The sequence below is a fragment of the Bufo bufo genome, chromosome 6 (assembly GCF_905171765.1).
Source record: "Bufo bufo chromosome 6, aBufBuf1.1, whole genome shotgun sequence".
In the NCBI taxonomy this organism is placed as follows: domain Eukaryota; kingdom Metazoa; phylum Chordata; class Amphibia; order Anura; family Bufonidae; genus Bufo; species Bufo bufo.
In genome coordinates this window covers 157,761,510-157,783,391 of record NC_053394.1, presented here as the reverse complement: position 1 = coordinate 157,783,391, position 21,882 = coordinate 157,761,510, and the positions used below count along the sequence as shown (strand labels likewise).

At 47.4% G+C, this 21,882-nt stretch overlaps 1 protein-coding gene across 3 annotated transcripts in view; it reads left to right on the top strand.

The window, feature by feature from the left end:
* LOC121005375 (oocyte zinc finger protein XlCOF6-like) overlaps positions 1 to 21,882 on the top strand; it is a 916,661-nt gene that overhangs the window by 149,245 nt on the left and 745,534 nt on the right. The window contains exon 3 of one of the 3 annotated variants that reach the window (XM_040438069.1): positions 3,934 to 4,125. The exons of the other annotated variants lie outside the window; for them this stretch is intronic. Within the exon in view, the coding sequence (XP_040294003.1) occupies positions 3,934 to 4,125 (192 nt within the window). The remainder of the gene's footprint in view (positions 1 to 3,933; positions 4,126 to 21,882) is intronic. 3 annotated transcript variants of the gene reach the window in all.

Here is a 21,882-nt window from a genome sequence, read left to right as displayed (position 1 = left end):
ATGTAGTTGGTGTGGCAGAGACATGGCTGGACTCTTCACATGACTGGGCTGTTAATATTCAGGGTTTTACACTATTTAGAAAAGACAGGGCCAATAGAAAATGCAGTGGTGTGTGCATGTATGTAAGGAGTGATATGAAGGTGAGTGTGAAAGAGGCAACTGTGGGTGGAATTACAAAGGGAAATATTCTCTGAAAAAAATAATACTTGGTTTAATCTATAGACCCCCTAACATCACAGAGGAGAAGGAAGTTCAGCTGTGCAACCAAATAGAGCGGGCTGCACAGGCTGGTACAGTGGTCATAATGGGAGATTACAACTTCCCAAATATTGACTGGGATCATGGTTCTGCATCAACTGCAAAGGGGAGAAGATTCTACAATTTGCTACAGGACCATTTTATGGGCCAGTTTGTAGAAGATCACACTAGGGGCGATGCTCTGTTGGATCTGGTAATTTCTAATGATGCAGAACTTGCTGGAAATGTTACTGTTCCTGAAACACTAGGTAATAGTGAAAACATTATAATTATATTCCCCCTGAATTATAAAAAGCAAACTGTGGCTGGGAGAGCAAAAACACAGAATTTTAAAAAGGACAGTTTGCCCAGGTTAAGGGCAGACTGGGAGCAGCTACTGTCACATAATAATACTGAGGATAAATAGGGAAAGCTTTAAATCTACATTGGGTAGTTACATTGCAAAATGTATTCCTGTAGGTAACAAGTATAAACAGCTAAAATTAAACCCCACATGTCTTATAGCTACTGTAAAAAGGACAACAAAAAGAGCATTTAAAAGATACAAATCAGAGGAGTCAGTTGTAGCCTATGAAATTTACAAATGGCTTAAAATCTGTAAAAAAAAAAAAAAAGAAAGAGATTAAACCTGCAAAAAATACAAAAGTACTGCAGGTGGCAAAAGAGAGCACAACAAATCCAAAAAATTCTTTAAATATATTCATGCTAAAGATCAAGGTCAGAGCAAGTAGATCACCTAAATAGCAGAAAAGGGGGGGGGGGGGTTCATTGAAAATAGAGAAAAGTCAGAGTTACTAGATGGGTTTCTTTTAGCTCTGTATATACAAAAGAAGAGAAAGGAGCTGATATTGGTTGAGCCAGGGCTGTTAGTATACCCAGTAATATACTCAACTGGCTAACTGTAGATATGGTCTAAGCTAAGTTAAATAAGGTAAATGTAGACAAGGCTCCAGGTCCAGATGGAATATACCCCCAAGAGTTCAGTCATTGCTGTGCCCCTGTTTATAATTTTTAGAGATTCTCTACGGACTGTTACAGTGCCAAGTGATTGGCGCAAGGCAAATGTGGGGCCCACATTAAAAAAAGGGCTCTAGGTCCTCCACAGGTAATTATAGACCAGTTAGTTTAACTTCTGTTGTGGGAAAAATGTTTGAAGGACTCTTAAGGGACTATATACAGAAGTATGTGACGGTTAATAATATCATAAGTGATAACCAGCATGGGCTTATTACGGACAGAAGTTTCAGACTAACCTGATATGTTTTTATGAGGAGGTGAGTAGAAGCCTTGACAGAGAGGTGGCTGTGGATATAGTGTTCTTTGATTTTGCAAAGGCTTTTGATAGCATCCCTCTTAGACGTTTAATAGGTAAAATAAGGTCTATAGGCTTGGAAAGAACAGTTTGTAATTGGATTGAAAACTGGCTGAAGGACCGTGTCTGGAGAGTTGTGGTCAATGATTCTTATTCTGAATGATCCCGGGTTAAAAGTGGTCTACCCCAAGGTTCTGTGCTGGGTCCCCTATTACTTAATCATTTTATTAATGATATTGAGGATGGGATTAATAGCACTGTTTCTATTTTTGCAGATGATACCAAGCTATATAGTATTGTGCAATCTAAGGAAGATGTCCAAAAAGTACAAGCTGACTTGGACACTGATGATTGGGCATCAACTTGGCAAATGAGGTTCAATGTGGATAAATGTGAAGTTATGCATCTAGGTAGTAATAATCTATGTGCAACAAATATTCTAGGGGATGTAACATTTTTTATCTTCATTTTTATTATTTTTATAAGAGATTATCTACTATTGTCATAGTTCTTTATAGTTTTTATAATTGTATGTATGTATATATTGATATGTTGGGTATGTTATTGAAGTGCTGAATCTTGATGCAGTCCCAGATGGTAGAGTGCCTGTTAACATTTCACTACTAAAAGGCCAAGGGGTAAGCTTATAACAGTGCACCTGAGTCCGTATATTACGACAGGAGAGCCGCTATAACCGTTTCTATATATTTACAATGTCAATCAGCTGATTCTAAGGCTACCAGAATATTGTCATGCATCAAATTAAGCATGGACTCGCAGGGCAGGGATGTAATATTACCACTTTACAAAGCTTTGGTGCAGCCTCATCTGGAATATGCAGTTCAGTTCTGGGCACCAGTCCATAGAAAGGATGCCTTGGAGCTGGAAAACTACAAAGGAGAGAGACTAAGCTGATAAGGGGCATGGAGGGTCTTAGTTATGAGGAAAGATTAAAAGAATTACATTTATGTAGTCTTGAGAAGGGACGTCTATACAAATGTATAAATGGGCCGTACAAAAAATATAGTGAAAAGCTGTTCCATATAAAAATCCCCTCAAAAGACAAGGGGGCACAGCCTCCGTCTGGAGAGGAAAAATTTAAGTCTCCACAAGAGTCGAGGATTCTTTACTGTAAAAACTTTGCAGTCATTGCGGAGCAGATTGCGGCACAATGGTTAGTTGCGCTGCAATTTGTGACTTTTCCCCGCTCATGCCAGGTCTAAAAAAGTGGGCGGGGAAGGGCCGGAAGGCCCCTCTCATTCATCCTTTTCTATGCCTGTTTTAGGTGTAGAAAAGGGTCTACATGTAAACCAGCTCAGAAGCTGGCTTACATTTAGACTGGCGCTGAATGCGCCAAAGTTATGTAGAGGCCTGCGCCTCTTCATAATTTTGGTGGATCCACCGCCAGATATAGGGGTTATTAAGACCGGTGTCTGAAACACCGGTCTTAATAATAAATGACCCATTTTGAATCTGTGGAATAGACTACCTTAGGACGTGGTCACAACAAGAACAGTGCGCAGTTTTAAAAAGGGCTTAGATGAATTCTTGAAAATAAATGACATTAATGCTTATGCTCACTCCCCTTTTTCTAAAATTCGTGCCCCTCTATCCCTTGGTTGAACTTGATGGACTTATGTCTTTTTTCCACCATATTACTTGCAATACATCTTTTTATCATGCAAGTGTGGTACTAAGCTCTAAGGGAGCTTAGTACCACACTATTATTAAGCTCTAAGGGAGAATGTGCATTGGAGTATATTTTAGCAAAATGGTCACAGATTGGTTCCACTGAGTGGGCAAGTTTAGCAGTAATAATTTAAATGCAGAGTTTATTGTTTTGAGGGGCAAATAATAATGTACTAAGAAGCAGTACCCTTAAGGCTACTTTCACATTAGCGGCACGGACCCCCGACAGGCTGTTCTGTCGGGTGAACAGCCTGTCAGATCCGTCCTGCTGCTAGTGACCGTGTGCCCCCGGACTGCTGCTCCGTCCCCATTGACTATAATGGGGGCGGAGTTCCGGCGGAGGCACGGCAGCGCAAGGCGAGAGGCTGCCGGAATAAAACTACGACATGTCCGACATTTATTCCGGCAGCCTCTCGCCGTGCACTGCCGTGCCTCTGCCGGAACTCCGCCCCGCCCCCATTATAGTCAATGGGGACGGAGCTGCAGTCCGGGGGCACACGGTCACTAGCGGCAGGACGGATCTGACAGGGTGTTCACCCGATGAAACAGCCTGCCGGAGGTCCGTGCTGCCAGTGTGAAAGTAGCCTAACTCAATTAATAGAAAGGGAATCTGCTGAGGTAGAGAATTCTGGCAATTCCATCACAGTTATAGAAAAATTTCTCCTAATACACAGGATTACATAACAGTGAAAAAGATATCTAGTGACTGTGTGACCCCTGGCAGCCATCTTTCTGTGTCAGGAGAATGTAGCAGGATCCAAAGCGCCACTATGGAGCCTCCATCTCACTCACTGATACCTGGGAGAAACCATGAGCAGAAGATCCTAGACCTCACCAAGAAGATCACTGAGCTTCTGACTGGAGAGGTGAGCGCTGCTGGGAATGCTGGGACATTGCACAGTAACACAAGGAATGATGGATCTGGATGATGACTGTCATTGTGTGTGTCAGGTTCCTATAAGGTGTCAGGATGTCACTGTCCATTTCTCCATGGAGGAGTGGGAATATTTAGAAGGACACAAGGATCTGTACAAGCATGTCATGGTAGAGGACCACCAGCCAGTTACATCCCTGAATATGGGTGAGTTCACATCATCACTAGTAATTGTCATTATCTGATCTGTTATAAAAGCAGAACAATCAAAATAACCCATGTGCTGCATTCAGATGAGCAGAGCTGAACGTACTGCATTGACTACAATGGAGTATGTTCAGTTTCCATTCGGGAACCTATTTTTTCAGCGGACAACAGCATTTCTGTTGGTAGGTTCTGTAAGTGGCAGTCTATCCACTGTCATAGACGAAAGGGAACATATTAATTTGCAGTGTATGTTTTTTCCTACAGATGGATCCAGTTGGATAAATCCACCAGAGAGATGTCCCAGTCCTCTGCATTCCTGGGATTGGTCAGAGAAAGATGACACTGGGCCACAAGATTATCAGGTACTTAAAACTGAACCCTTACTATATTAAGAGAATTTAATACTTCCTTAAATAAGGAGGGAGGTGAAGCTAGTATGGCAAAAAGGCCTTTTTGGAGAGGGTATAGCTAACAAAAATTAAGGCAGTATAACTAGAGACCCTCAGTGTTCCAATTATTATAGAGGAGGTTCAAAAACACCTCAGCTCTATTGTTCTCAGGCAAGCTCCAGGAGCCTGATGGATTTCAGGAGAATTCTATAAAGGTCTTAAATTGCAGGTATAACCAACAATGATGTGTTTATTTAATGCAATATTGGCTGGTGCGCATCTCTCTATTCAGTTGTATACGGCCTATTTTAAAGGAGTTGTCCCGTTACAAGTACTTGGATGGGGAAAAATGTCTGACCACTGGGGGTCCCATCACTAGTCTGCTTTCCTATAGAGTAGAATGAAATGGAATGGTGGAACTCAGCCCTCTGTTTTCATGATAGGTGAGTGCCCCAGTGGTCAGACCCCTGCCAATCAGACACTTATTCCCTTTAAGCTGGTCCACAAACAGGGCAAGAATGTTGAAGATCTGGTATCATACCATCTGATTTCTTTGACTAACCAGGATCTGAGGAACTAATACAAGCTAATAGCAAACATGTTAGCAGTAATCTTGCACACTTTGGTATACCCATAACATGTGCGTTTACCAAATCACAATCAGCAGGCACTAACATTAGGAAAGTACAGTTGGCACTGTAGTCAGTGGAACCTGCTCTGGTCACCCTCAATGCTGAAAAAGCATTGTCAGATAGGAATGGCTAGAGCAGGTGCTGAATATGGTTGGTTTAACTGGATCTTTTAGGGCTCATTCACATGACCGCAGGCCGTCCGTACCCATATTAAGGACCGCAATATACCGGCAAAGGCAGTGTGAATCCTGTATCATGGGATTGACTTAAATGGGTCCACAATCCGCAGGATACAGCTTGGCACGGATCGAAAGCCCACCGAAGTACTACAAAGCGCTTCCGTGGGCATTTGGATCAGTGCCTCCGCACCGCAAAAATTGGACAAGTCCTATCTTTTGCTGTATATTACGGATCACTGGCCAAATCAAGTCAATAGGTCCAAGCCGCAATACGAGATTCACATGGCCGGTGCCCGTGCTTTGTGGACCGCATTTTGTAGTCCACAGCACAGATACAGACGGCCTACTGTCGTGTGAATGAGCCCCCAGGTGAGGGTTAGCACTCAGAATTTCTTGTCCCCTCCTCTGCTGTGGAGAAGGACAAGGCAGAGGTGCTTCCTGTCTCCTCTCCTCTTTAGTTTGGCCTTGGAGCCCCTGGCCAGGCTACTAGAAAAACACACATCTTATCAGAGACGCAATACTGTACGCGTTGCCTTGCTCACTGCTGATATAATGCTATTTATGTTGGATCCGCAAGTAGATTTGTCAGTAATGTTGGACCATAGGAAGAAGTTTGGTCTTTTCTTCGGTTTCAAAGTAAATAAAGCTAAATGTCAACTTTTGTTTTTGGAGGGCTCAGGGAAGGTTGTCTTGGAGCAAGGGGAGCTATGTCGTATCCCAGTTGCTAATAATTTCATTACGTATTTCAAGATAAATGGTTTCTAAGACTAGTTATATAGTTTAAATTATGCACCTCTGGTCTTGAAAATTGCCCAGGCCCAGGAGCTTTAGAAATCGCATAATCTTCCACTGTCATTACTAGGTAGAAACCACCTCATCAGAATGATGAGCTGCTGTACACGCTTCAAACATTTCCTATATTGCAAATGCCACTTTTACATCTGCGTTTTTGCTGGATCCGCCATGGTTCAGCAAAAACGCTTCCATCATGATAATACAACTGTCTGCATCCGTTATGAACAGATCCGGTTATATTATCTCTAAAATAGCCATGACAGATCTGTCTCTAAAACCATTGTAAGGCCTCATGCACACGACCGTTGTGTGCACCCGTGGCCGTTGTTCCGTTTTCCGTGATTTTCTGCGGACCCATTGACTTTCAATGGGTCCGTTGAAAACTCGGAAAATGCACCGTTTGTCATCTGCCTCCGTGATCCGTGTATCCTGTCCGTCCAAAAAATAGGACCTGTCCTATTTTTTTGACGGACAACGGTTCACGGACCCATTCAAGTCAATGGGTCAGTGAAAAAACACGGATGCACACAAGATTGGCATCCATGTCCGTGATCCATGTCCGTAGGCTACTTTCATACAGACGGATTCGAAGATCCGTCTGCATAAAAGATTTTTCAGAGCTGAGTTTTCACTTCGTGAAAACTCTAATCCAACAGTATATTCTAACACAGAGGTGTTCCCATAGTGATGGGGACGCTTCTAGTTAGAATATACTATGAACTGTGTACATGACTGCTGCCTGGCAGCACCCGATCTCTTACAGGGGGCTGTGATCCGCACAATTAACCCCTCAGGTGCCGCACCTGAAGGGGTTAATTGTGCGTATCATAGCCCCCTGTAAGAGATGAGGGGCTGCCAGGCAGCAGGGGGCAGACCCCCCTCCCTCCCCAGTTTTAATTTCATTGGTGGCCAGTGCGGCCCCCCCCCGGCACCCCCTCCCTCTATTGTATTAATATCATTGGTAGCCAGTGTGCGACCCCCCCCGGCCCCCCTCCCTCCCTCTATTGTATTATCATTGGTGGCCAGTGTGCGCCCCCCCACCCCCCCTCCCTCCCTTTATTGTATTATCATTGGTAGCCAGTGTGCGCTTCCCTCCTGGAACCCCCTCTATTGTATAAATATCATTGGTGGCCAGTGTGCGGCCTCCCCTCTTCCCCCCCCCCCCCGATCATTGGTATATTAACTCCTGAATTTACATTGAAAGTCAATGGGGGACGGATCCGTTTACAAGTGGAAGGCTGAAAAGTCAGCCTGAATTTGTGGGAGGGGCATATTACCTTTTTAAGCTCCAGCCCCCAGCTCCTCAGGGCGCTTCTGTTCACATCCTGGACAAGAAGTCGCCGCTGGTACCACAGCTGCTGCCGCCTTGTACGTCGCAGTTTTCTCCCCAGGGAAGGTATCGTATGCAGGCACTTCTTGTTCCCTACACTGGGGTCCCCGAGCAGCGGCACAGGCTCCGGCTTCCGGTCACGAGGTCGGCGTGCGTTCCAGCTTGGAGCGCACGCCGGAATTCACTCTAGGCCCGGCGGTCTCTCCACGGTCAGGCTGCTTCAGGACAGGTAAGCGCTGTCCCCATAAGCTATTTCCCCCCCACAGGAGCCCTCCGACCCGGGCCCCCATGTTCCAGGCTTCCGGTCGCGGGTCCGGCGTGCGTTCCAGCGTGGAACGCACGCCGATATCTGCTCTCAGACCCGGTCCCCGCTACCCACACACGGCTCGTCCCGCAGTTCACCCCCAACCATGACGCAACCAACTACTACTAAGCCCACCACTCATGTCACAGCTACCACATAACTCCCCCCAAGCCATCTTCACATGTCTCCCTGCTCTGGGGGAGGCCGGCGCGTGCGTTCCAGCATGGAACGCACGTCAGATAAACCACTACCCCACATATGGTATAGGTAGGGGTGTCCGCACGTCAATATTCGCTCCAGAGCCGAGCGCTTCGCCTCGCTCATGCGGCGGCGGGATGGGCAGGGTACGGCCTGCTGGTCACCCCCTCCACAGGGCTTCACCCGTCCCGTCCTCTGGCTTGGGCGCAGTCGCGAGGCCGCCGTGCGTTCCAGCGTGGAGCGCACGCCGGAACCCTCGTCTAGGCCTAGGCTTCCGGTCACATGACCAGCCTGCGTTCCAGCATGGAGCGCACGCCGGAATCCTCGCACAGGCCTGGGCTTCCGGTCAAATGCTCGGCGTGCGTTCCAGCGTGGAGCGCACGCCGGAATCCTCACTCAGGCCCGGCAGCTCTAATCGGCCAGGCGGCTCCAAGGCAGGTAGGCTCTGTCCCCACTGGGTTCCCCCTTACAGGTGTCTCCGGGCCCCATGTCCCGGGCTTCTGTTGATCGAGCTAGCTAGCTGCTCCCACATCGGGGTCTCCCCCTCCACAGGGCTTCACCTGTCCCGTCCTCTGGCTGGAGTTGTTTGGCGTGGAACGCACGTCAGACAAGTCCATATACGAAGTAGGCAGGGGTGTCTAGCTCCTGAGCAACAACTGTTCATGTCTTTAAGCGGCCATTTTATAAATTGTGGGCACAAAAAAAAAAAAAAAACTCAGCAGGGTTACCCAGCAACAAGAACGGTCAGAAGCGCACACCCGCCGTACCGCGGTGGGATGAAGAAAAAGTTATCCTCTGTCCCCACTCGGGATCAGGGGGAGGGCTCCTGGGTCCCCGTTAGTCCTGGTAGGGCACTAGCTTTAGTTCTGAGGCCGAAGAGAGCTGGGGGTCTCACCAGGTGTAGGTTAGGTCTTTATCGCACCCCATACGCGATCATCCGTCACTAATCGTTCACTGCAATTATCTGTCGGCCTTACTATTAGGTCTACGGCCCCCAGACTGGCACCCCCGTCGAAACAGGCCACACGCGGCAAGCAGGGGTATCTAGCCCCTGGGCAACGACGGCCCATGCCCACAAACAAAACAAAAAAAAAAAAAAAAAGAATAAAAAATATATACAATGAAATCGGTAGGTTCCAATCACCAGCCATTTCATACGCACTCCTGCCGTGCCGCAGCAGGAGGAAGGCAAGTCATCCTCTGTTCCTCATTTAGGGGGAGGGCCCCGGGGTCCCTGCTGGGTGGAAGGGACCTAGTTTCAGCTCGGCGTTCAAAGAAACCGGGGTCTCACCACGAGTAGGCCAGGTCATCATTGCACGCCATACCCATTCAGCGGTCACTAAACGCTCACTGCAGTCATCTATTCTATGGTGGCAACAGTGCCATGTGTTATAGGTATGTACTTCACGTTATATGCTGCTGTCTCATCTACTAGTTCGCCAGGCTCACACCTACTTTTGTCTCCTGGTTCGCCCAGGCTCATACCTGCCTCTGTCTCCTGGTTCGCCCAGGCTCATACCTGCCTCTGTCTCCTGGTTCGCCCAGGCTCATACCTGCCTCTGTCTCCTGGTTCGCCCAGGCTCATACCTGCCTCTGTCTCCTGGTTCGCCCAGGCTCATACCTGCCTCTGTCTCCTGGTTCGCCCAGGCTCATACCTGCCTCTGTCTCCTGGTTCGCCCAGGCTCATTCCTACCTCTGCCTCCTGGATCGCCCAGGCACGCACCTACCTCTGCCTCCTGGATCGCCCAGGCACGCACCTACCTCTGCCTCCTGGATCGCCCAGGCACGCACCTACCTCTGTCTCCTGGTTCGTCCAGGCTCATACCTACCTCTGTCTCCTGGTTCGTCCAGGCACGCACCTACCTCTGTCTCCTGGATCGCCCAGGCACGCACCTACCTCTGTCTCCTGGTTCGTCCAGGCTCATACCTACCTCTGTCTCCTGGTTCGTCCAGGCACGCACCTACCTCTGCCTCCTGGATCGCCCAGGCACGCACCTACCTCTGTCTCCTGGTTCGTCCAGGCTCATACCTACCTCTGTCTCCTGGTTCGTCCAGGCATGCACCTACCTCTGCCTCCTGGATCGCCCAGGCATGCACCTACCTCTGCCTCCTGGATCGCCCAGGCACGCACCTACCTCTGCCTCCTGGATCGCCCAGGCACGCACCTACCTCTGCCTCCTGGATCGCCCAGGCACGCACCTACCTCTGCCTCCTGGATCGCCCAGGCACGCACCTACCTCTGTCTCCTGGTTCGTCCTGGCTCATACCTACCTCTGCCTCCTGGATCGCCCAGGCACGCACCTTCTTCTGTCTCCTGGATCACCCAGGCTCACACCTACTTCTGTCTCCTGGATCACCCAGGCTCACACCTACTTCTGTCTCCTGGATCACCAAGGCTCTCACCTACTTCTGTCTCCTGGATCACCCAGGCTCACACCTACTTCTGTCTCCTGGATCGCCCAGTCCCGTCACCCTCCTCAGTTATTTTCTCTTTTCCTTCCGAACCTTATGATTTGCCCTCTCAGGAACGTGTCCTGATCGTTCACTTATGCGACATTTGGATCAAGGTCAGGTGACCCAACACATCGATACAGGTAGTAACCTCTAAGCCAGGTACGTTGCCCAGACCGACTCAAACCTTCTCGTAGGCACCAGTCGTACTACGTTCCGATCTCATATCCCTCATTGCTCACGCCAGGAACCTGGTTCAGCACTCCCTCTCCCCCAATACCATCAGGAACTACCAAGCCGGTGTCAGGGTTTACGAAGGTTTCGCCAGGTCCCACCCGCAGGTGGTTTGGACGATGTCTCCTACACCCTGGCGGTTATAGCCCACTGTCACCGCAATCTCAGGCTGTCATTCAACACCATCAAGCTGTACCTAGCGGGGAGACAGCACTGCGCAATGCTTCATAACCCGAATGGAGGTTCCATTTCTTCAGTGCAGGCGGTAAAAGCTGCCCTTAGGGGGATCCAGAAGTGCGGGGACATCCCTCCCGCCCGTGGGCAGCCTGTCTCCGGCGAGATGTTTAGGCGACTCTCGTCCGCGCTGGATGGATTTCCTTTTTGGCCACTCTCCTAGTTTGATTATTAAGGCAGCCATGTATCTCGGGTTTTACGGGTTCCTCAGGCCAGGTGAGTTCACCAGCACCTCCCCTAAACGTCAGGGGTCGCAGGTGCGACAGTTGTCCTGGGCCCGTGTCCATTTCATCCTCTGGCTCCCTTCCACGAAGGCCAATCAGCATGGACCTCCCTCGGAGGCCAGGTTTTAAAACCTCCAACGATTGGTGGCCAGTCATGGTCCCCCGTCAATTGCTGGCCCTGTTGCAAGATGCCTTCCCAGAGGCCCCGCTGCTTCCTTGGCGTGGGGGGGGGGGGCCCCTGTCGTCAATCTAGTTTGTGTCCCACATCAGAACGCTGGCCTCAGGTCTCGGTTATAACCCGCTGGCCATCACAGGACACTCGCTCCGAACCGGAGCCGCGTCCTCGGCATCAAAAACGGGGTCCCGGCGCACGTGATTAAATGCATGGGTGTAACGCACCAAATTGATCAGTTAGGATCTCAACTGCGGAAACAAAGGACATCCACTTCTACCACACTGCCTAAGTGCTTGGCAGTGTGAATTGCGGCTGCTTAGTATGAACCCCAGGCGGCTCTCTCAGTCTCAAGCGGAGAGTTTGGGGTTAACAAAATCATATACCGCGTAACAAACTAATTGGTAGTTATGAGAAAGAATGACCCCTATTAGTTGAAGGGGGTACAAAGTATTGCTTCTGTTTAAGGTGAACAAGTTCATACACCGCATAACAAACTAATTGGTAGCTATGAGAAAGAATGACCCCTATTAGTTGAAGGGGATACAAGGTATATCATGTCAAGTCTTCAGATGAGGAGTAGCCTGCAATACCCTATCTCAGCACCGGGGGTCTCCTCCACTCTCACAGTGCTGTAGAAGTTGTAAGCCAGACTGTGGCCAGATACTTGCAGTTAGAAGGTCAGTGGCGTGGGAGCCAGCAGCGGGGGAGCCAGTGGACGTAGGTGGGGAGTCCTCCCTGAGGTATTTGGGGTTCCAATCCGGAATCGGCGTTTGCGTCCTCTAGATGAATGGCGTGTACAGGGTGTGCACTCCAAATTAGTGGAACACCCTGTACAGCCCCTGGCTGCCATTTATTGGCCCGGAGCGTGGGTGGGCGGAGCCACTAGATGGCCCGGCGGCCGTTGCGTTCCACGCTGGAACACAACCCGGCGTCTTATTACAGAGGCCGCTGCGTTCCACGCTGGAACGCAACCAGCGTCCCATTACAGGCGGCCGCTGTGCTCCAGCTGGAGCGCATCCCAGCGTAGCCTTACAGTACCCCCCCCCCTAAGGGGACCACTCCGGTGTACCCCAATAGGGGAAGGTCGGTTGGGAAACCTCTGGTGGAACAATCTTTGGAGTCTGGGAGCATGAACATCTTGTACATCTTCCCAAGAGTCATCTTGGGATCCATACCCCTTCCATCTAACGAGATACTGGATCCTCCCCCGTCTTCTCCTGGAATCGAGGAGCTGCTCGACTTCAAATTCCTCTTCACCTTGGACGTCTATTGGGGGTAAGGGTCGAGGATCCCTTGATGGGAACGGCCTAGGTCTGAACGGTTTCAATAGTGACACATGGAATGTGGGATGTACCTGTAGTCGAGGAGGAAGGGTGAGTCTCACCGTGTTGGGGTTGATAACCCTTTCTATGGGGAATGGACCCAAGAATTGTCTTCCCAATTTCTTGGAAGGTACCCCCAACCGAAGATTTCTCGTCGAGAGCCATACCGAGTCCCCGACCTGGTAAGGAGGATTTTCTCTTCTGCGACGGTCGTAGTAGATCTTTTGTTTTTCCTTTGCCCGTTGGAGATTATCTTTTAACGTCTTGAGGGTAGTTTGCAGAGTAGTCAGATAATCGTCTGTGGCTGGAACGTTTGTGGGAAGAGTGGTTTGAGGAAGAGACCTAGGGTGAAATCCATAATTAGCAAAGAATGGACTATGTAGAGTAGAGGAATTTGTAGAATTATTATAGGCAAATTCAGCGAGAGGAAGTAGGCCTTCCCAGTCATCTTGGAGAAATGCGCAATGACATCTGAGAAACTGTTCCAGACACTGATTCACCCTTTCAGTCTGCCCATTAGTTTGGGGATGATAGGCGCTAGACATTCTATGGTCGATTTGAAGTCTGGAACAGAGCACTCTCCAGAATTTGGATATAAATTGCGAACCCCTGTCTGATATGACCTGACTAGGTAGTCCATGTAGTTTTATGATGTTGGACTGGAAAACCTCGGCTGTTTCCCTGGAAGAGGGTAACTTCTTGAGGGCCACGAAGTGTGCCATCTTAGTCAGCAAATCAACTACCACCATGATGGTGTTGTTTCCTCTGGAAAGGGGGAGTTCTACGATGAAGTCCATCGAGACCCATTCCCAGGGTCTATTGGCTATGGGAAGACTCATTAGGAGACCATATGGTCGACTCCTGTGACTTTTGCATGAGGCACAGGTCTCGCATGTGGAAACGTATTCCTCAATTTCTTTGGTCATTTTTGGCCACCAGAAGTTCCTGCGTATCAGGGTTGTGGTTTTGGCTATGCCAGGGTGCCCCGCGAGGGGTGAATCGTGGCAGAGTTTGATCACCTGGGTGGTGAGGAAGGGTGGTATATACAGTTGATTGTCCTTGTAAAGGAAACCCTGTTGATTCGGCAGAAGACCTGGGGGTGTGTTGGTCTGGTCATTAATCAGCGCCTCCTTGAGCTGGGTCTCCAACCCGACAGTGGCGAGGACGAGTTTCTTCGGTGGTATGACCCATGAGGGGGCCGTGTCCCCGGTGCGGAATTCAGCCAACCGTGATAGGGCGTCGGCCTTCCCATTTTTTGAGCCTGGTCGGTATGTAATTTGAAAGTTGAATCTGTCAAAAAAGAAACTCCACCGTACTTGGCGTGCTGACAGTGTTTTACTGGTTTTCAGATACTGTAGGTTACGGTGATCCGTGTATATTGTGATGGGGTGTGTTGAACCTTCAAGTAAATGCCTCCAATTTTCCAGAGAAGATTTTATGGCAAGGAGTTCCTTTTCCCCTATGGGGTAATTAAATTCTGCGGTATTTAGTGACCGGGAGTAGAACCCGATAGGATGTAACGGGGTTGAAAAGGAGCTTCGTTGGGATAGGACCGCTCCTATGGCTGCCTGGGACGCGTCTACTTCCAGCACGTAGTGATGGTTAGGATTCGGGAGGGTCAGTATTGGTGCCGAAGTGAAACTGCTCTTTAGTAAATCAAACGCTGATTGGGCCTCCTTGGACCAAACAAACTTCGTATTAACACTAGTTAACCGGGTTAGCGGTTTAGTGGTAGCGGAGAAGTCCTTTATAAATTTCCTATAGAAGTTTGAGAACCCCAGGAATCGCTGAAGGGCTTTCCGGGAGTCCGGAATCGGCCAACTTTGGATACAAGTGATCTTTGATTGATCCATTTGGATACCCTTAGGTGATATTATGTATCCGAGGAACGGAAGGGAAGTACTTTCAAAAATACATTTTTCCTGTTTGACATATAACCGATGGACGCTTAATCGTGCAAGAACCCAACGTACGTGTTTCCTATGATCGTGTAAGGTATCAGAGTACACCAGTATATCATCAAGATAGATGATTACACATACGTCCAGTAGGTCTCTAAAAATGTCGTTAATAAAATTCTGGAATGTGGCTGGGGCGTTACACAACCCGAAGGGCATCACGGTATACTCGAAGAGTCCGTACCGAGTGCGGAAAGCTGTCTTCCATTCATCGCCCCTTCTGATCCTAATCAAGTTGTATGCGCCTCTCAAATCCAACTTGGTGTAGATTGTGGATGTTTGAAATCTTTCTATGAGTTCGGATATAAGCGGCAAGGGATACCGATTTTTGATTGTTACCTTGTTCAAGGCTCTATAATCAATGAGGGGTCTTAGGCTTGCGTCTTTGTTTCTTACGAAGAACATCCCTGCGGCTGCCGCGGAGGTTGAAGGTTGAATAAAACCTTTCCGTAAGTTCTCTTCTAGGTACTGTTTGAGGTGAACAAGTTCTGGTTGCGCCAATGGGTAAATTCTTCCCGTGGGTATCTCACTGCCCGGCAATAAGTCTATGGGGCAATCATAAGGTCTATGGGGTGGCAGGGATTCCGCCTTCTTTGCACTGAATACCTCAGCGAACTCTGCGTATTGGGTGGGGACCTGGTTCACTCCCGCATGCATGAGAGTCTTGAGGGGGAAGCAGGTCTCCGTGCAATAGCGTGAGGTAAACTCAACTCTCCCCTGTTCCCATAGTAGGGCCGGCTGATGTAACCGCAGCCACGGTAACCCAAGAATCACGGGAAACAAAGGAGAGTGTATGATATCAAAGGATAAGAATTCTGTGTGGTTATTTTCGCATGTTACCAAGAGGGGTTGAGTCTGACTGTGGACAGGACTAGAAGTGGTACCATCAATAAAACTCACGGACATCGGAACGTTTTTTCTCGTATGGGGAATTTTATTTCGGTCTATCAGATGCCTGTCAATAAAATTCCCGGAAGCTCCTGTGTCTACCATGGCTTCAACGATAGTTCGGTTTTGGTCCCACTGCAAGGTGAGAGACGTGTAGATGTAACCACCTGTGCTATTATTTCTATTGCCTAAGGTACAAGACATCCTGCTCTTACCTTCATGCTTCTTTCGTATGGCGGGACATCCATCAACTATATGGTCGGCAGACGCACAGTATAAACAGAGGTTGAGGTTACGTCTCCTGACTTTCTCCCTCTCAGTCAGAGGACCCCGAATCGCCCCGATCTCCATTATCTCTACTGCAGGACCCGGGCTGGACGGTCTCGGGGTGGGTATGAAGCCTGAGACTCTCTCGGCTCTGCGTTCCCTCAATCGTCTGTCAATGGTGGTGGCCCTCTGCATAAAGGCATCAAGTGTATGAGGTAACTCTCCTCGGGCTAATTCGTCCTTCAGGGCCTCGGATAGGCCAAGACGGAACTGATTCCTAAGGGTGAGATCATTCCATTCAGTCTCCCGGGCCCAACGAGTGTATTCCGCAATGAAGTCCTCTACAGGTCGTCTTCCTTGCTTTAGGCTGCGGATAGCAGTCTCTGCAGTGATTTGTTTGCTTTGGACCTCATAGAGGAGGGCCATTGTTTCAAGGAACCGGGGAAAGGAATCCAGGACCGGGTCTTCCTTTTCTAAGTATGTGTTGGCCCATGCTCTGGGCTCCCCCCTGAGGTAAGAGATCATAGTGAGTACTTTTGTTCTGTCGGTTGGGTAGGTCCGGGGCCGTAGTTCGAACATTAATTTACACGCATTCAGGAATTCCCGGAACTGCTTCCGGTCTCCTGCGGCTGCTCAGTATGAACCCCAGGCGGCTCTCTCAGTCTCAAGCGGAGAGTTTGGGGTTAACAAAATCATATACCGCGTAACAAACTAATTGGTAGTTATGAGAAAGAATGACCCCTAATAGTTGAAGGGGATACAAGGTATATCATGTCAAGTCTTCAGATGAGGAGTAGCCTGCAATACCCTATCTCAGCACCGGGGGTCTCCTCCACTCTCACAGTGCTGTAGAAGTTGTAAGCCAGACTGTGGCCAGATACTTGCAGTTAGAAGGTCAGTGGCATGGGAGCCAGCAGCGGGGGAGCCAGTGGACGTAGGTGGGGAGTCCTCCCTGAGGTATTTGGGGTTCCAATCCGGAATCGGCGTTTGCGTCCTCTAGATGAATGGCGTGTACAGGGTGCGCACTCCAAATTAGTGGAACACCCTGTACAGCCCCTGGCTGCCATTTATTGGCCCGGAGCGTGGGTGGGCGGAGCCACTAGATGGCCCGGCGGCCGTTGCGTTCCACGCTGGAACGCAACCCGGCGTCTTATTACAGAGGCCGCTGCGTTCCACGCTGGAACGCAACCAGCGTCCCATTACAGGCGGCCGCTGTGCTCCAGCTGGAGCGCATCCCAGCGTAGCCTTACAATGGGTAGGTGGCGCTCTTCTTGCTTCACGAGATACATCCCGAACCCGCATGTTGAGATTTCCCAGGCATTTCGTAATCTTGCTCTCTGGGTGGTATTAAAGGCTTTTGGTCACTTCTCTGCTCTCCTCGTTTATTTTGCCCACTACTAGGCTTACCCTCGCTCCTGGCTTCCGGCACAACACAGCCAGCTAGGTCAGGGGAAGCGCTTCACCCACTCATCACAGTTAAGCCTCTCCCATAAGTGGAAGGCTGAAAAGTCAGCCTGAATTTGTGGGAGGGGCATATTACCTTTTTAAGCTCCAGCCCCCAGCTCCTCAGGGCGCTTCTGTTCACACCCACCCACCCCCCCTGTTCTCAAACACTCCCTTTAGGGTACGCCCACTACTAGGCTTACCCTCGCTCCTGGCTTCCGGCACAACAGTTAAGCCTCTCCCATAATTGCACCATATTGTGTCAACGTCAAACGGATCCGTTTCCATTGACTTGCATTGTAAGTCAGGACGGATCCGTTTGGCTCCGCACGGCCAGGTGGACACCAAAACGACTTTTTTTTCATGTCCGTGGATCCTCCAAAAATCAAGGAAGACCCACGGACGAAAAAACAGTCACGGATCACGGACCAACGGAACCCCGTTTTGCGGACCGTGAAAAAATACTGTTGTGTGCATGAAGTCTAAGTCAATGGGGGACGGATCCGTTTTCTTTTGTGTCAGAGAAAACGGATCTGTCTCCATTGACTTATCTTGTGTGTCATGACACACATCCGTCTCACTCCGCATCCCAGGACGCACACGCTTTTGTGTGCATCATGGGAGCGCAATTAAACGGAACGGAGTGCATTATGGTACATTCCGTTCCCTTCAGTTCAGTTTTGTGCCCCATTGACAATGAATGGGGACAAAACTGAAGCGTTTTCCTCTACTATTGAGATCCTATGACGGATGTCAATCGCGGAAAGGGAAAACGCAGATGTGAAAGTAGCCTAGGACATGCAGATTAATAAAGCTATGTCACATTTCCTATGAAGAGCAGAATTAGCTTGCAAAAATAATTGGTCACTAGATTGGAGGGGGGAACTAATCTCCCTGATCTTAACCTGCCTTTTCTGGCACATTATTGATTGGGTGAGGAACTCCAGTCATTATTTGTATTATGTGTCAAAGTATTTTTCGCTTTGGAATCATTCACGGTTTAATCAGGAGAGATGCAACAAGCTTCTTCAGGAATTACAGGCCAAGTGGATACTCGCTAATAGCCATACAGCACATGGTACACTATTCTGATCCCTGATGGTTAACTCAGCAGGAAATGATGGACAAGTGAAATAATTGACAAGTATGATCTACAATGATATCAGAGTATTCAGTATGCCCAAAATCGAAGGTTTTTATGATCCGGTTTTTAAATGGAGAAGTGATTATAAGAAGCTAGATAAAATTACTGGGTTCATATAGTGATTCAGGATTTATGGCTGATCTGCTTGAAGACTCAAAGAGGGTTGATAAAATTATTAAAAGATGGAACATGGCTCATAGAGCAAATCTTAATGAATCACAGAGGGATAACCATTTCAGTATTATACGTAGGGTGATAAATGCATTTAATTAGCCTCCGGCCCCTAACAGACCAGGCAGGTTCACCTGTAACCCAAAATGTGTGGATCTGAAGTGGAATTTGCTACATGATCTTTGGTTGTGTAGTCATTCTCAGTTGTTGTGGGCCCAAGTTCAACAAATGGTACAGGATGATGACACCTTTTATTTACAGCACTCTGGTGTTGCGATGGGGGCGAAATTCGCCCCCAGTCTCGCAAACCTTTTTATGGCATTGTGGGAGGGAGAGAACATTGACCCAATCCTGAATGGAGGGGAGGAGTGTGGAGGGCTTATTGTTTGGCGTCGTTATATTGACGACTGCCTGCTTTTTTGGAGGGGAGATAAAGAGAGTCTGGAGAGCTTCCTGGGAGATCTCAATAAGAACTGTTGGAATCTTAATTTTACTAATAACATCAGCTCCACTTCAGTTGACTTTTTGGATTTGACTATCTTTGTTGAAGATAGTCATTTCAAAACAAAAACATTCTTTACACTCACCGACTTCAATGCATACATCGACACAGGTAGTTGTCATTATGGCCCATGGATTAACAACATTCCCAAGGGACAGTTTAAAAGAATTCGCAGATATTGCACGGAAGTGAAGGACTATAGAGAACAAAGCCAGTTAATTAAGGGTAGATTTTTAGAGAAGGGGTATAATGAAGAATATTTAGAAAGATCTAGGGTGGAAATAGAAGAAGGTATAGATAAACAGGGAAGGATAATTAATGTTGAACATCAGAAAGACTTCAGATTTATGTTTATGACACAGTTTAACACTAAGGCAGGTTTACTGAAAAGTATGATCAAGAAACACTGGAATGTTCTGAAAAATGATCCTATAATAGGGAAGGAGATTCCGAATCAACCTATGATAATTTTTTAAAAAGCCAAAAATTTGCAGAACAATCTGGTACATAGCATGGGACCCACTACCACGAAGGCACAAACTAATAGTCAAATTAAGAGTAAATATACGTGGTGTGGGTTTTGCCTACCATGTAAAAACAGGGCACCCGAAAAGATAATGAGGACAGTCGATACTGTATACTCTAATAGTAAGATCCAATTGTTCAAAATAAAAGGCAATCTTTCATGCAACCACACTGGTGTTGTATACGTACTGGAGTGTCCGTGTGGCCTCCAGTACGTTGGAAGAACAACTCGGAAAATAAAAACTAGGATACAAGAACATATCCGTAATATAAAAAAAGGTTTAGAGACGCACAGTGTGTCCTTGCACTTCAAAATGGTACATCAGAAGAACCCTAGAGGATTGCAATTTATTGGGGTGGAGAGTGTAAAAGCTCTGTTACGTGGTGCTGACCCTGTAGCCAGAATTAATAGACGAGAAGTTGAATGGATGTATAGGTTAGGGACTCTGCAACCGAGTGGGTTAAATATAGAGTGTGACATCAGACAGTGTATTGCTTGATCTTACTGGTTTTTGGATTATTTTCATCCTTTAGGTAGGTTGGTCATAGGACGGGGTAATCTATGAGTGGTTGGTGTTTCCATGTGATCGTGGCCATGTGAGCTAAAGCTTGGGTCACATGGGATCGATCATGTGATCTAATATGTAGTGGTTTCATAGGAAGGTATTTGGCTTTTTGAAAATAAGGTTGAAGCAAATGTAAAAAAAAAAAAAGATGTTTAGGCTTGGATGTATATTTATAAAAAAAAATGTAATGCATGATTTTATGTATTATGTATGGTCGATAATAAAGTTTTACATGGATATTTAGGGATTATCAATTACATTAAAGTCATTTCCATTCTTTTTTTGTTATGCAGAGAAGTGGGGGCAGAGGAAGAGATGGAGAGAAGATTGTTTTATTTGATATGTTTAGTCACTATGAGATGTATCTTGAGGAACTGCATGCAATCTTCCATACCATCTTCAAGTGTCTTCTATTTATTTATTTTTTTAACTTGAGGTTGAAAGACAAAGAAAAACAATTGTTGGGATAGAGGGGTATTCAACAAGTTGAAAAAAATTGGGGATTCTAGGTGGTAGATGAGAAGGTTAAGAAGAATGGTCAGTTGTTTAGGAATGAGAAGTAAAAGACTTTAGGGAAAATGCATTATTCCCCTACGCCATGGGGATGTTGTTAAAAAGTCATGAAACCCACTTTTGTGACTTTTTAAATGTCATTACAACTAGATTTAATCGCAACTGTCATTTTTACACCACCCGCTCCAGTTTCCGATAAGGGAGTGGTGTGCGGGCAGGGCCCTACCACACTCCTTATCATTTACGCCAGAAATTAGCATAAATCATGACTGAAATCTATGTCAGCTAGAAGGTGGAGTAGACTGGATTCTGGTGCATGGACTGCCGGAGGAGACATTTACGGTAATTTAGGCCAGCGCCTTGCCATAATTTAAATGCCTGCTCCAGCATGCGCTGGTCTTTATCAGGCCCTTTGTCTCTCTGTCTAGAGAATTTGACACAAATCTGAGTTGTTTACATATATACAATTGAGAAATACAATTAGTGTACAGGAACAAACCTTCCTATTTAGAGAATGTAAGCGGTCATTTACTAAGTGATATACGCCAGTTACGCCTCGCACGCCAGGTGTAAAAAAGGGGGCATAGTGTGGACGGGAAAGGGGACTTCTCAGTTATCATTTTCTATACCTGTCTTAGGTGTAGAAAATGGTCTAAATTTAAGCCATCAGGGAAGCTGGCTTACCTTTAGACTGGCGGATCCACCGCCAGTGCACGGGGTTATTAAGACAGGTGTCTAAATCGCCAGTCTTAATAAATGATCCCTGTAGTCCTTAAATTCTAGATGGTATTATGGGGGTAGTAGGCTTAAGTGGATAAGGAAGCAAGATGGAATCCAGAATAAAGTCTGGACAGGCATAACAATATTAATGAACCTTCTCTCTTTGTAGACCTCACACAAGGGCTTTCAATTTGCATAGACTGTATTGAACACTCTTTTTTTTTTTAAGACAGGGATAAAAAAAATCTTTAGTGCTTGAAATGTAAAATGGAAGGTTCAGATTTATTATAATCGTATTTCTAGACTTTGAAGGCTATATTAGACGGTCAGATTTTCTGTCCTATAATCGCCAATAAGCGTTCGCAGTAACGCTCGCTA